A 13,255-nucleotide genomic window follows, 5' to 3' on the forward strand; every position below is an offset into this window, starting at 1 on the left:
CTCACGCGCCCCTTTCCGGAGCCTGAGTCCCCTGGGGTACTGCCAGGCGGGCCCGCGAAAGTTCTCTTAACTGAGGATGCTAAAGCAGTTGTGCAGCGTCCGTCGCCTGCGTTGCTGGCGATGGGATTTGGACACTGCGAGCACCCGTCGCAGCGCGCTTCCGCCTTCTCTCACCCAACCAGTGATATCGGCCTCCGCCGTGACTCCGGAAGGACTCGCCGGGCCGCTGGATGTGACGCAGGGGCCAGGGCGCGCCGGATCCGCGGAGAAAGCGCAGAGAAGGCGGGTAAGGGGTGCTGGTGTCCGGGCTAGCCAGGCAGGGAGCGGCAGCACCGAGCCGGGGACCCAGCGCCGCCCGCGCGCGTGCTGGAGCGGGGGCTGCGGGCTCGGCCGGGTGGCGGGCTCCCGGGACACGTGACCGGGGCGGCGAGCGGGCCGGGCGGACGGGTTTCCGCCTGAGCCGGGCGCGGTCCCCTCTGAGCGCCCGCCTCCCCGTAGGTCTCGTCTGAGGTCTGGCAGTGAGAGACAGCCGGGCGTCCACGGCAGCACCATGCCTGCACTCCTGGAGCGCCCCAAGCTTTCCAACGCCATGGCCAGGGCGCTGCACCGGCACATTATGATGGAACGGGAGCGCAAGCGGCAGGGTGAGCCGGGGCCATAGCGGGGGGCATATGGCCCAGAATGGCTCCTGTACCTCACGGCTGGCCCCAACCCACCGGCCAACGTGCGCGCCCGCTGCCGAGCGCAGAGGAGGGAAGGAACAGCCTTGTTGTGGTAGGATTTAAGCGTCCTAGTCCACTCTCCAGAACCCTTGAGCTGGGAAGGACCTTGGAGAGCACCTGATAACGTCTCCATTATATTCCCTATTGCAGCGATGGGGAGCTTGTCCCCTCGAGGCAAAGAGCCCACAGGCGTGTTGGGATGACTGGGTTTTGCTGGTCTTCAATCTGTAACGTTGGAATTTTTATTACCCTGCCTCTTCCTCATTCTGCCTGATTCTCCAGAGGAAGAAGAGGTGGACAAGATGATGGAACAGAAGATGAAGGAAGAGCAAGAAAGAAGGAAGAAAAAGGAAATGGAAGAGAGAATGTCACTAGAGGAGACAAAGGAACAAGTAAGCAGTCCCTTGATCTCTCCAAGCTCTGATTTCTTCCCTTGACTCTCCCTACCTTCATCTTCTCTCCCCACCCTATCCCAGATTCTGAAGTTGCAGGAGAAGCTTTTGGCCCTACAGGAAGAGAAGCACCAGCTTTTCCTGCAGCTCAAGAAAGTTTTACATGAAGAAGAAAAACGGAGGCGCAAGGAACAAAGGTGGGATCAGAGTGATAAAAACCAAAATCGGGGCCAAGTGGAACGGGGATCAGATAGTAGGAGAACCAGTGTTTAACGACAAAACAGAGGGTGTCTGTCCTTGACTTTAACCTGTTTACCTTTCACTCTAGTGACCTGACCACCCTGACATCAGCTGCATACCAGCAGAGCCTGACTGTTCACACAGGAACTCATCTCCTTAGCATGCAGGGTGAGGACTAAAACTACCTGATAGAACCAGCCTTCTTTGAGGTTGCAGCCTCCCATTTCAGCATCCTGACGCCCTTCTCCCTTTCTAGGGAGCCCTGGAGGACACAATCGCCCAGGCACCCTTATGGCAGCTGACAGAGCCAAACAAATGTTTGGACCCCAAGTGCTTACGGTAAGAATAGGATTGGATGCCTAGTCCCAAATATCCTTGCCACCAGTATTCAAGTCACAGACATATCAAGCACTTAAATTTAGGGGGAAACAGCATAAAGATATACCCAAGTCACTGAGTTTCAGCTTTCAAGGAGCTTGTAGGCGAGTTCTCATTCTCCCTCCTTAGACCCGGCACTATGTGGGCTCAGCAGCTGCTTTTGCGGGGACACCAGAGCATGGACAATTCCAAGGCAGTCCTGGTGGTGCCTATGGGACTGCTCAGCCCCCACCTCACTATGGGCCCACACAGCCAGCTTATAGTCCTAGTCAGCAGCTCAGAGGTGAGTCATTGGAGGGATGGGGGCTTGGCTTTCCTCAGGGTCAAAAGAGGAATGCTATTGAGTAAAGGGTTAATAGCTGTGTCTCTTTCTCAGCTCCTTCGGCGTTCCCTGCAGTGCAGTACCTATCTCAGCCACAGCCACAGCCCTATGCAGTGCACGGCCACTTCCAGCCCACTCAGACAGGTGATAACATCCCATGCAGGACCTCTAGCTCACTGAGTCCTCCCCTCCCTGTCTCACATGCCCCTGCTCCCCACCTAGGTTTCCTCCAGCCTGGTGGTGCCCTGTCCTTGCAAAAGCAGATGGAACATGCTAACCAGCAGACGGGCTTCTCTGACTCAGTGAGTATGGCCCTTGGGAGGTCAGGGTTAAGGATATGTTAAGGGGAGCTTCAGTATGCCTCAGGCCCTGACTCTGTTCTCTGCAGTCCTCTCTGCGCCCCATGCACCCCCAGGCTCTGCATCCAGCCCCTGGACTCCTTGCTTCCCCCCAGCTCCCTGTGCAGATCCAACCAGCGGGAAAGGTAAGAATGGTAATAACCTTACCTGTCAGAATCCCTACACTGGGGATCCAGAAAAGCAGAATTAGGTAGGACAGGTAGCCCACATCATCTGGTTTTTCCTTCCTCTTTGGGGGTGGTTATTAGTAAGGGTATTAGTGGAAGGGAGAGTATGCCCAGTGACAAAGCCCTCTTTTCATCACCACCGCCAGTCGGGCTTTGCAGCTACCAGCCAACCTGGCCCTCGGCTCCCCTTCATCCAACACAGCCAGAACCCGCGATTCTACCACAAGTGACCATCAGATTATTATCTTCAGCACCATACCCCCCCATCCCACTGTGGGTGAGGGTACCCCCTGTGTGTCCCAGGCCAATAAAATCTACCTGCCACTGCCCCTGGCTGCTGCTGTTTGTGTTGCCTCCCACCCAACTGTCTGGAATAGGTCAAGGCTGCTTGGAGGGTCAGGGGACGGCTGGCAGGCCCACAGCAAGTGATACAAGTAGTGGGTTCCAATGAACTCAGTGGCAGAGGTCAGTCTTTTTGTGGCTTCCAAAATATACCCATTTAATTGAAATAAGCAGCTGAGTTGGGGGCTTCATATTAAACTTGTAGTTTTATTCAGGTTTGATTTTAACAAATGTGTCGGGGAGAGAGCCCACAGGGAAAGGTAAAGCCCATGGGGGCAGGGCCCTCCCAGATGCCTGAGGAGGGGCAAGTCCCCTCCCCTCTCCTCCTTTTCCCTCCCCATCTAAAGGGGTTTGGGGAGAGACACAGGCAGGGGAGGGGCTGGTCCCCAGTCTGTTGGGATGGTGCTTAGGGTAAAGGGCCATGGGGAACAGAGGACCAGACCAGGGATGAGTGGGGAGGGCATAAGGACCATTTGCCAGAATCCACTGCTTTCTGATTCCAGATTGAATTAAAAAAAATAAAAATAAAAAAAAAAATAAACCACAAGCAGCACCCACCCCTTCTCCCCCACCAGGGCTGTAGTGTGAGGGGAGGAGAGGAGGGCAGCTCACCAAGGCCATGGCTTCGCTTGCTCCTGGCCAAGGGAGCTAGGTGAAGGGCAGGGGCTCCCCGACAGATTGGGGGGTGGGGTGGGGAAAACCAAAATAAAACGTCAAATAAATTGTGTAGGAGTCGTCCAGCCTAGGACCAGGCCAGAGCCAGGCCAGGCTGGGGGAGGGGGCCTCTGCAGGTTCAGAGGATCACTGCTGCCACCACCGCCACCCTGGGTTGGAGAGAGAAATTGGTAAGACAGGATAATACCTTCAACAGGAAGGATAGAGAAGACAGGGCCAGGCTAGGGGCAGAAAGTAAGCAATTAAGACTAGAGCAGCTCTGCTGGGGACAACAAAATGTAAAGGGGACAGTGAAGGATTTGTGATACTCACCAGAGAGCCAGTTATTTTGCCATGGCCTTAATTGCAACAGCTGCCTCCTCTGTCATGGCAGACAGCACCGTGATCTGGAGGAGCAAGAGGGACAGCCAGGAGATGTCTGAGCTCAGAGGAAAAAATGTACAGAGCAAAGTTGAGCACAAAAGCAGGGAGGAAGGCACCATACCAGGATCTCTTCTCCACAGTCGTACTTCTGCTCAATCTCCTTGCCAAGATCTCCCTCAGGCAGACGAAGGTCCTCTCGAACCTCCCCACTGTCCTGGAGCAGTGATAGGTACCCATCCTGGATGCCAATCAGCTGGGGGCACATAGGGAAGGAAGCTGAAGGTAGTAAGCCCAGGTAGGCTGAGAGTAAAGGCTCTGATAGACAAATTGGAATGACAGCAAACTAATACCAAATACCCTCTCCTGCCATTTCCCTCCTATCTCCCAGCACAAGCTCTTCTGGTCAGTCCCTGCCCTCCAACCCCCCTCCACCATAAACCACTAACCCATCCTCATTCAGACCATCTACATACCTGGAAATCATTCCTTTTGATGTTGGGGACATCCATATTATGAGTTGACGGGCAGATATCTTCATATTTCTTCCCAGTAAAGATGTCAATACCAACCAGGTGGACCTGTATGTATGCATCACAGAGAAACCCAACCAAACTCTAAGATGGAGAAAATAAAGTCTCAAATTAATCTTGCCTGATGAGGGAAGTCAGACTACACTGTTGGGGCAAAGACTGGGAGTGTTGGAATTAAACCAATCAACTCAAGAAACAGTAAAGCCTCTTAAAAGAAAAAAACCAACCAACAGAGGCTAAAAGACCACCACTGAGATTGGGGTTGACAGCACAAGAGAAAACGGCATGGCAGGCTTGGAGAAGACAGTTGATGCTAAGAGTCTAGGGGAGGCGGGAGGAGTCTGGGTAAAAGTTTGCAAGAGTTTTCTGGACACCAGGATAAGGAACTGAGAAATTGGGAAATAAGGTAGAAGGAAACGGCTAAGAAAACAAGAAATGTGAAACAGCTGAAGAGAAAAAGGGACTTGCAGGGAGATCAGAAATAACTATGCAACCAGAAAATAAGGATACCAGAAGAGCACAGAGAAGGATCTAGCCATTAGGGAATAACTCAAGATCAACATCAAGTCAAAAGATGGAAAAACTGATTAAGGAAGATCACCACAAGAAACAATAAGAATGAACCAGGTTGAAAAAATTCTAAAGAGACAGGATAAGTCTGAGGTGATGAGGGAGGTGCTAGCAAGAATGTTAAAACCCAAGAAAGCATGGAGGCTCAAGGAACCCAAGGAGAGTGGGATGGGGCAGGTAGGGGGAGTGTGATCCTGCATCAGAGTTCCAAAGGGAAAGCTAGAACTGAGGAATCAAGCAGCAAAGTGATCTGAGAGTTCTGAATGCAGGAGTCCCTCCCTCCAGGGGAAGGCCTCATTCTGTCAGAATTGGAGAAACCTTGGGCATAGTAATGGAAACAACCACCTACAATGGCTCAAGGGAAGAGAGAAACAGAAAAAGTGAAAACCAAGAATAAGGAAGGAGCAACTGAACAGCTAGAGCATAAAGACTGAATTGAAGTTAAGAGACTGGCACAAAGCTGGAGAAATGGAGGGAATGTCAGAGAATGATGCGGGGACAGAAGGATAACCACAAGAGGCTGAAGACTGGGGAGCAGGTGTAGTGGTCTCAATGGGTATGAGGGCTGAATCCTAAACAAAAGGAATCAGACAATCAAAGCAAAGTCAAAGGAAGGTCAGCACTGTTGGCAGCTTGCTGCTGGGAGCGCCAAGGATACTGGAGGCATGGGGGAAAGCAAGATGTGGAAGTGAAATTCTAACCTTGGCGTGGCCGTGCTTGCCAGTCTTCGAAGTAGACATCTCGACGATCTTACATGGCCGGCCTTTGAGCACCACAAAGCCATTCTTACGTAATGCTGAGCACTGCATTGGGAAGGTGGCTGAGGCCCCTGCATCTCCTGTCTCGAAGTCCAAATCATCTGCCATTTTAAGAGGCTTCGATTCCAACTAGAGCCAAGAAGAGAACTGAAGTGAATAAGCATGGAGGTTAACAGGACCTCCAATCTATCCCATTTCTCTCTAGAAACATTTTCCCAACTCTTTATTCCATTACCCACCTAAAATAAAGTCAAAGTTCCTGAACTTAAATACTGACTGGGCTCAAATATACTCAAGACTGGTCTGTATATGGGAGGGTGGAATAGCTGGTTTCTCCCCCACAAATCAAAGCTAAAGTGGTGGCTTGGGAAAGGAAGGCTCTAGGGAGCTGGAATGTCAAAACTCAGAGATGAGAAAAGGCCTACTTCTTGGGAGGGGGGAGGACTCAGGTATTACCTGCCACTGAAACCAACCACCCCTCTCCCCCACATATAGCCAAGGCTATAATTAGGTGAGCAGCTATGATCCAGCAAAAGGGCAGGGCTAATGTGGAGAGGGAGGGTGGAGACCGGAGGACAAGGCCCCACCCATCTGTTACACCCCCCCCCCCAATCCACACACAAACCAGTCACTGCTACAGGAAACCACAAGGCCTCTTTGGGGGATTCCCGCCTCGCCAACATGCACTTGCAGATGGAGCCAAGGGAGAGAAAGCAAAGTTGTTTCCGAAATGATCCCCCTGCCAAACACCTCGATCTTGGTTCCCAAAGAGAACCCAGGAACCCAGCCTCTCCTGGAAGGTCCTCCCACTTTTCCCAGGATGCATCTGTTCTGTCGGCTTTTCAGGCCGGGCCAGTACAGTCAGTAGAAAGTGGGAGAGGTGGGGGGTGGTGAATGACAATAAAATGAAAGCAAAAGGTTGGTAGTAGTGAGTAGTAGAAATCATACTAGGCTAGTAGAGTTAAGGACTTCGAAACCGAGGAACTCTCAAACCAGTTACAACGGGAAGACAGTGACAAGGTGAAGAGCGCCTATCACAGTGGGAAACTCGTCTGCCTGAGACTTTAAAGGCGCTGTCGGCACGGGCCGACAGAAGAGTTGGGCTCCTGTCTAAACGCCCTCAGTTTCCCCATTTCTCCGGCCTCCCTGCTCGGAGGAGTGCCACTTACACCTGGCTGGCCGCCTCACTTTCCAGGAAGCTTTTGGAGGAAAACTCCTGAGGCCCATGAGGTTGCAAGCGCTAACATATGCCTGCAGCGGGCCCTCCGGGGTAATCAGGACCTGGGCCTCAGGCTTCTCCCACTCCTCAAACTCCAGGCACCCTAGGACCCCCAACAAGGACTAGCTCTCCCCGCGGTAGAAGCTGCCGGCTCCTGCCGACCATGTGGCCGTCCAGGGCTTCCGGTGGCCGGGACCTAGGGGGAGGGGTCCCCGCGCTGCCATGCGGCCCCGGTCCACGCTCGGCCATGCGGCCTGAGACCCCGAGGGCAGCCTCCCGTGGGGGGCACTTCCGGTGCTGCGGCCGCCCCCTCCTCAGAGGCTACGCCAGGCCGGAGCCACGCCGCCTCCCCTCCCCCCGACCGTCCGCCAACCCCCCCCAACATGCCCTCTCACCGAATAGCCCCCTCCCCCACCTCACGTGGCCGCGCGGCGCCCGGTCCTCAACGGCGAGGTACCCTTGCCCCGGTGGGCCGATCTGGCACCTGGCCCTCGCCCCGGCGTGGCCGCCTGGCGGCCTCTCCCGCGTGGCGGCCGCGCGGCTCACCGTCCCCCTCCCTGCGTCGCTCCAACGTCACCGGGCCGGCCCCAACCGTCACCCCGCGCGCCAACCGGGGCGCGCGCCCGCGCCTCTCCGCACCTCGCGCCGCTCTCCGACCGAGCCCGTGCCGCGGCGGTCGCCGCTCCCCTCTGCCCCCTCCCCGACCCCCGCGCAGTTCCATCTCTCCTCCCAAGCCCAAGTCAAGGTACCGCGCACGCGCGCCCTGCCCGCTCTCACCTCGCGCGAACGCACTGACTCGACCCCGTCCGCCCGTCGCGAGCCCAACCGCTGCCTCCAAGCCCGCTGCCGCCGCCGCCGCCGCCTCTACCGCCGCCGCCGCTGCTGCACACGGGTCTTAGTACGCAGGCGCCGACTCCCCACTGACCAACCAAGCAGCCCTATGACAGCCGCGCAAGCGTGCTATCTATCTCCTCCGCCCTCCACCCCCGCACTGCGCAAGCGCACACACCCACCCCATCTCCACCCTCCCTCCCACCTACCCGTCCAATGACGCGCATACGTGACTCCGCCCCTCACAAACCCTGAGCGCTTCTAACTAATCGGCAACGCGCAGGCGCACCCGGTTTTTTAATCTCTTCAACCTCCTCTTCCCTCCCCTTGATAGACCGCTCGTCCTACCGGACAGTACTTGCGCCTGCGCAATAAGGAGCCCTGCACTCCACACCCTCTGAAGGATACGCCTCGGTCTCAGAACGCATGCGTGTTCGGAATCTTAAACGCCCCTTCCACCTCAGACGTCGTCTGCACGCCCGGCGTTGAAAAGACCACGCCACTATATCGCTTGTCTTGCCTAGAACGCATGCGTCGCAGGATACGCCACACCTCGGCTTTAACTGGACTTAAACGACTCACACGTTTCAGAAAACTTGCTCTGTGGGGTGGGCCCCTTGTGTTGGAATCCGTCCCCTCAGTTCCACACATGCGCGGGAGATGTCTTTCCGCCCCACTCTTCCTAGCGCGCTAGTGTGGTCAGGTTCCCACCCATCTCGGCTTCACTTCTCTAAATCGAACGCCTATGCTCTGCCATAGAGTTCATCCGGGAAGATAGAGCGGTCCTGCGGCGACACCATCTTGTTTAAGCCCTCAGTCCGTATTAGTCCCTATGGCATCCATAGAGGCCCTTCCGCTCTTAGGTCCTCAGTAAAGACGCTTAGGTAGTATTCCTGTTTTTTCCCCAGCTGTGCTCTGCGGCTCCCAAAAGAATTGTCTACGAGGTCCTTTAGAAAAAACTGTCTATAAAAAGAGTGGTGGGCCGGGAGTGGTGGCTCACACCTGTAATCCCAGCACTTTGGGAGGCCGAGGCAAGCGGATCACGAGGTCAGGAGTTCAAGAACAGCCTGGCCAACATAGTGAAACCCCGTTTGTAGTGAAAACAGAAAAAAATTAACAGGGCGTGGTGGCAGGCGCCCGTAATCCCAGCTAGTGGGGAGGCTGAGGCAGGAGAATTGCCTGAACCCAGAAGGCGGAGGTTGCTGTGAGCCGAGATTGCGCCATTGCACTCCAGCCTGGGGAACAAGAAGAAAAAAACTAACAAAAAAAAAAAAAAAAAAAAAAAAAGTGGTATATTAGGTTACATTGACATTGTCTTAATCACAGGAGACCGTGAAGCTGGAGACCAGCTATCTAACCACCTTTGTTTTCTTTGCCCTCCTCCTACCCCCATCTTAGGGAAGAACTCTGCTGCTTTTCCTGAAACGTCATAGTCTTCTTCCAATTCCTGGCTTTCTAGTACTAACTTCATGACTGCCTTGTTAGGTAACAAGACTTGAAACGAGCGGCTGGGCGCGGTAGCCGGCTGGGTGGCTCTTGCCTGTAATCCTAGTACCTTGGGAGGCCGAGGTGTGTCAATCATGAAGTCAGGAGTTTGAGACCAACCTGGCCAACATGGTGAAAACCCGTTTCTACTAAAAATACAAAAATTAGTCGGGCATGGTTGCACAGGAGAATTGCTTGAACCTAGGAGGCAGAGGCTGTAGTGGGCTGAGATCGTGCCACTGCACTCCAGCCTGGGCAACACAGCAAGACTCTGCCTCCAAAAAAAAAAAAAAAAAAAAAAAGGTTAATTTTAGGCTGGGCGTGGTGGCTCACACCTGCAATCCCAGCACTTTGAGGGGCTGAGGTGGGAGGATCACTTGAGGTCAGAAGTTCCAGACCAGCCTAGCCCACATGGCGAAACTCCGTCTCTATTAAAATTACAAAAATTAGGCATGGTGGCATGCATCTGTAATCCCAGCTACTCAGGAGGCTGAAAATCACTTTAACCCAGAAGTTGGAGGTTGCAGTAGGCCAAGATCACGCCACTGCACTTCAGCCTGGGCAACAGAGCAAGATTCTGTGTCAAACAAAAACAAAAAGAAACAAACGAAAAGGCCAGGTGAGGTGGCTCACGCCTGTAATCCCAGCACTTTGGGAGGCCGAGGTGGGCAGATCATGAGGTCAGGAGATCAACACCAGCCTGGCCAACACGGTGAAACCCTGTGTCTACTAAGAATACAAAAATTAGCTGGGCATGGCAGGGCATGCCTGTAGTCCCAGCTACTCAGGAGGCTGAGGCAGAATTGCTTGAATCTGGGAGGTGGAGGTTGCAGTGAGCCAAGATCATGCCACTGCACTCCAGCATGGGCGACAGAGTGAGACTCTGTCTCAAAAAAAAAGAAAAAAAGAAAGATAGTGTCACATGACACTGGTTAGAATATAACAAAAAATAAAAAATAAATAAAAATTTAAAAAGGTTTGGGCCAGGTATGGTGGTGGCTGACACCTGTAATCCCAGCACTCTGGGAGGCCAAGCGGAAGGGGTTGCTTGAGTCCAGGACTTTGAGACTAACCTGGGCAACATGGGGAAACCCTGTCTCTACAAATAAAAAATAAAAAAATTAGACAGGTGTGGTCATGTGTGCATGTAGTCCCAGCTATTGGGGAGGCTGAAGCAGGAGGACTGCATGAGCTTAGGAGTTCAAGGCTGCAGTGAGCTGTGATCACACCACTGTACTCCTGTCTGGGGAACAGAGTAAGACCGTGTTCCAAAAAAAAAGAGAGAGAGAAAAAAAAATGTTGTACATAAATGTTCAAAGCAGCATTATTACTTTTTTAGGGGGATGGAGTCTCAAACTGTTTGTCACCCAAGCTGGAGTTCAGTGGTGCAATCTTGGCTCACTGCTACCTCCACCTCCTGTGTTCAAGCGATTCTCCTGCCTCAGCCTCCCAAGTAGCTGGGATTACAGGCACATGCCAGCACACCCGGCTAATTTTTTGTATTTTTAGTAGAGACGAGGTTTCAGCCTAAGATCAGGCTGGTCTTGAACTCCTGACCTCAGGTGATCCGCCCACCTTGGCCTCCTAAAGTGCTGGGGTTACAAGCATCTTTTTTTTTTTTTTTTTTTGTTGAGATAGGGTCTCACTCTCACTCTGTCACCCACACTAGAGTGCAGTGTCACCATTATGACTCACTGCAGCCTCTGCCTCCTGGAGTCGGGTGATCCTCCCACCTCAGCCTCCTGAGTAGCTGGGACTGCAGGTGTACACCACCACCTCCTGCTGTTTTTTGTATTTTTTGTGGAGATGGGGTTTTGCCATGTTGCTCAGGCTGGTCTTGAACTCCTGGGCTCCACTGATCTGCCCAATTTGTCCTCCCAAAGTGCTGGGATTATAGGCATGAGCCACCATGCCTGGCCAACAGTTTTTTTGTTTGTTTTGGTTTTTGTGAGATGGAGTCTCACTCTGCTGCTGACGCTGGAGTGCAGTGGCAAGATCTCTGCTCACTGCGACCTCTACCTCCCAGGTTCAAGCAATTCTCCTGCCTCAGCGTCCCAAGTGTCTGGGACTACAAGTGTGTGCCACCATGTCCAGCTAATTATTTTTCTTTTTTCTTTTTTTTTTTTTTTTTTTGCATTTTTAGTAGAGACGAGGTTTCACCAGGTTAGCCAGGCTGGTCGCGAAATCCTGACCTCAGGTGAACTGCCTGCCTTGGCCTCCCAAAGTGCTGGGATTACAGGCATGAGCCACAGCACCTGGCTTGACAGTCTCATTTGGTTCATTGCTCTGAGACATTGACTAAGTGTCTTGACTGAGCTAAGACTAAGCCACAAACTCCATGATATCAAAAGGGACTTGGGTAGTCACAGCCTCTAAGAGCTTCCATTCAATCTAGAAGAAGCATAGATAATGTGAACAGAAGACTAACACATACACCAAGAAAGACAAGGGCAAAATATCACGTAGTATCGTGGTATGACGAGATAGCACCTGGGACGACCAGCAGTGGTGTTGCACCTATGGGATCGCCACAGTCCAGGATAGAGTCTTCAGCTTTGGAAGGTCCATCATTTTCTTTTGCCAACTCAAGTGACTTCTTCAGGAAATCCTTTCTTGACCTCACAGGCTAACTAGGCTTCTTGTGTTATATGCTCTCACAGCACAAAAAGGATTTGTCATAGACTGTCAATATTCATATATTTGTATAATTGTTTTATGAAAGTCTGGTTTTCCTCATTAGAACAAATCTGTATAAGGGATAGGAACCTGTTTGTTTTGTTCACCAGCATGTACTCAGCTCCTAGCATTTTTCCTGGGAAATAATTGGTACGTTATAAATATCAATTTAATGTTGAATAAGGGTACACCTGACTTAAGCTAGCCAGATTCACAATAGACTGACAAAGATATGGCAGTATCAGATTATCTATAAATGAATTGAAATGACTTAGGCACAGGGCTCCATGTGTCATGCCTGGAATCCTAGCACTTTGGGAGGGCAAGGCGGGCGGATCACGAGGTCAAGAGATAGAGACCATTCTGGCCAACCTGGTGAAACCCATCTCTACTAAAAATACAAAAATTAGCTGGGTATGGTGCCTTGCACCTGTAGTCCCAGCTACTTGGGAGGCTGAGGCAGGAGAATTGCTTGAACCTAGGAGGTGAAGGTCGCAGTGAGCCAAGATCGCACCACTGCACTCCAGCCTGGTGACAGAGTGAGACTTAGTCTCAAAAAAAAAAAAAAAAAAAAGGGGGCCAGGCGTGGTGGCTTACGCCTGTAATCACTTAGGAGGCCAAGACAGGTGGATCACAAGGTCAAGAGATCGAGACCATCCTGGCCAACGTGGTAAAACTCCGTCTCTACTAAAAATACAAAAATTAGCCAGGTGTGGTGGCGGGCACCTGTAGTCCCAATTACTCAGGAGGCTGAAGCAGGAGAATTGCTTGAACCCGGGAGTCAGAGGTTGCAGTGAGCTGAGATCAAGACACTGCACTCCAGCCTGGTGACAGAGCAAGACTGTCTCAAAAAAAAAAAGAAAGAAAGAAAGAAAGAAAATGACCTAAGGCAATAGAATATCCATATTGGTTGGTCCATCTGTTTATTTTTTCCATAAAACAAAATCGGTGAAAAGACAAAACTCAGTCAAAGAGCCTTGAAATCAAGGCAAGGTAATTAGCTGCACCTCCTTCAAGCCTAGTACCATACAACTGTCAGATCATTTGTCTTTAGTGTAAAAGAAGGTCTGTCTGTCTTCTCTTCAAGAAGAATCCTGGAATATTGATAAATGGATCAGGAGGTCCCATGAAAACTATTGGAGAGCCTCTCTTTGACCTTCTTTCTAATTTACATATTAAGCATTTCTGTTCACATACAAGTTTCCTTCTTGAGAAATGATTCAAAT

At 52.0% G+C, this 13,255-nt stretch overlaps 2 protein-coding genes across 5 annotated transcripts; one reads left to right on the top strand and one right to left on the bottom strand.

Moving 5' to 3' along the window:
* The first annotated feature begins 53 nt into the window (after positions 1-53).
* GPS2 (G protein pathway suppressor 2) lies at positions 54-3,432 on the top strand. 2 transcript variants are annotated; one of them, XM_032280494.1, is made up of 11 exons: positions 54-286; positions 499-644; positions 1,005-1,114; positions 1,199-1,311; positions 1,443-1,522; positions 1,611-1,693; positions 1,862-2,015; positions 2,109-2,198; positions 2,277-2,356; positions 2,443-2,538; positions 2,727-2,909. In XM_032280494.1, exons 2-11 carry the CDS (start codon positions 551-553, stop codon positions 2,808-2,810), a joined length of 984 nt encoding a protein of 327 aa, XP_032136385.1. In that variant the 5' UTR covers positions 54-286; positions 499-550; the 3' UTR covers positions 2,811-2,909. The 2 variants fall into 2 exon arrangements, with proteins under 2 accessions (XP_032136385.1, XP_032136384.1); XM_032280493.1 differs by having other exon boundaries at positions 179-286; positions 2,421-2,538; positions 2,727-3,432.
* EIF5A (eukaryotic translation initiation factor 5A) lies at positions 3,110-8,566 on the bottom strand. 3 transcript variants are annotated; one of them, XM_032280507.1, is made up of 6 exons: positions 8,451-8,566; positions 5,762-5,947; positions 4,434-4,538; positions 4,082-4,213; positions 3,910-3,983; positions 3,110-3,746 (listed from the first exon to the last, which is right to left on the bottom strand). In XM_032280507.1, the coding sequence occupies exons 1-5, from the start codon at positions 8,517-8,519 to the stop codon at positions 3,921-3,923; spliced, it is 555 nt and encodes a 184-aa protein (XP_032136398.1). In that variant the 5' UTR covers positions 8,520-8,566; the 3' UTR covers positions 3,110-3,746; positions 3,910-3,920. The 3 variants fall into 3 exon arrangements, with proteins under 3 accessions (XP_032136398.1, XP_032136399.1, XP_032136400.1); XM_032280508.1 differs by lacking the exon at positions 8,451-8,566 and adding an exon at positions 7,815-8,183; XM_032280509.1 differs by lacking the exon at positions 8,451-8,566 and adding an exon at positions 7,453-7,615.
* Between the last annotated feature and the right edge of the window lie 4,689 nt (positions 8,567-13,255).

The sequence above is a fragment of the Sapajus apella genome, unplaced genomic scaffold, assembly GCF_009761245.1.
Source record: "Sapajus apella isolate SASKATOON/1434 unplaced genomic scaffold, GSC_monkey_1.0 scaffold12, whole genome shotgun sequence".
NCBI lineage: Eukaryota > Metazoa > Chordata > Mammalia > Primates > Cebidae > Sapajus > Sapajus apella.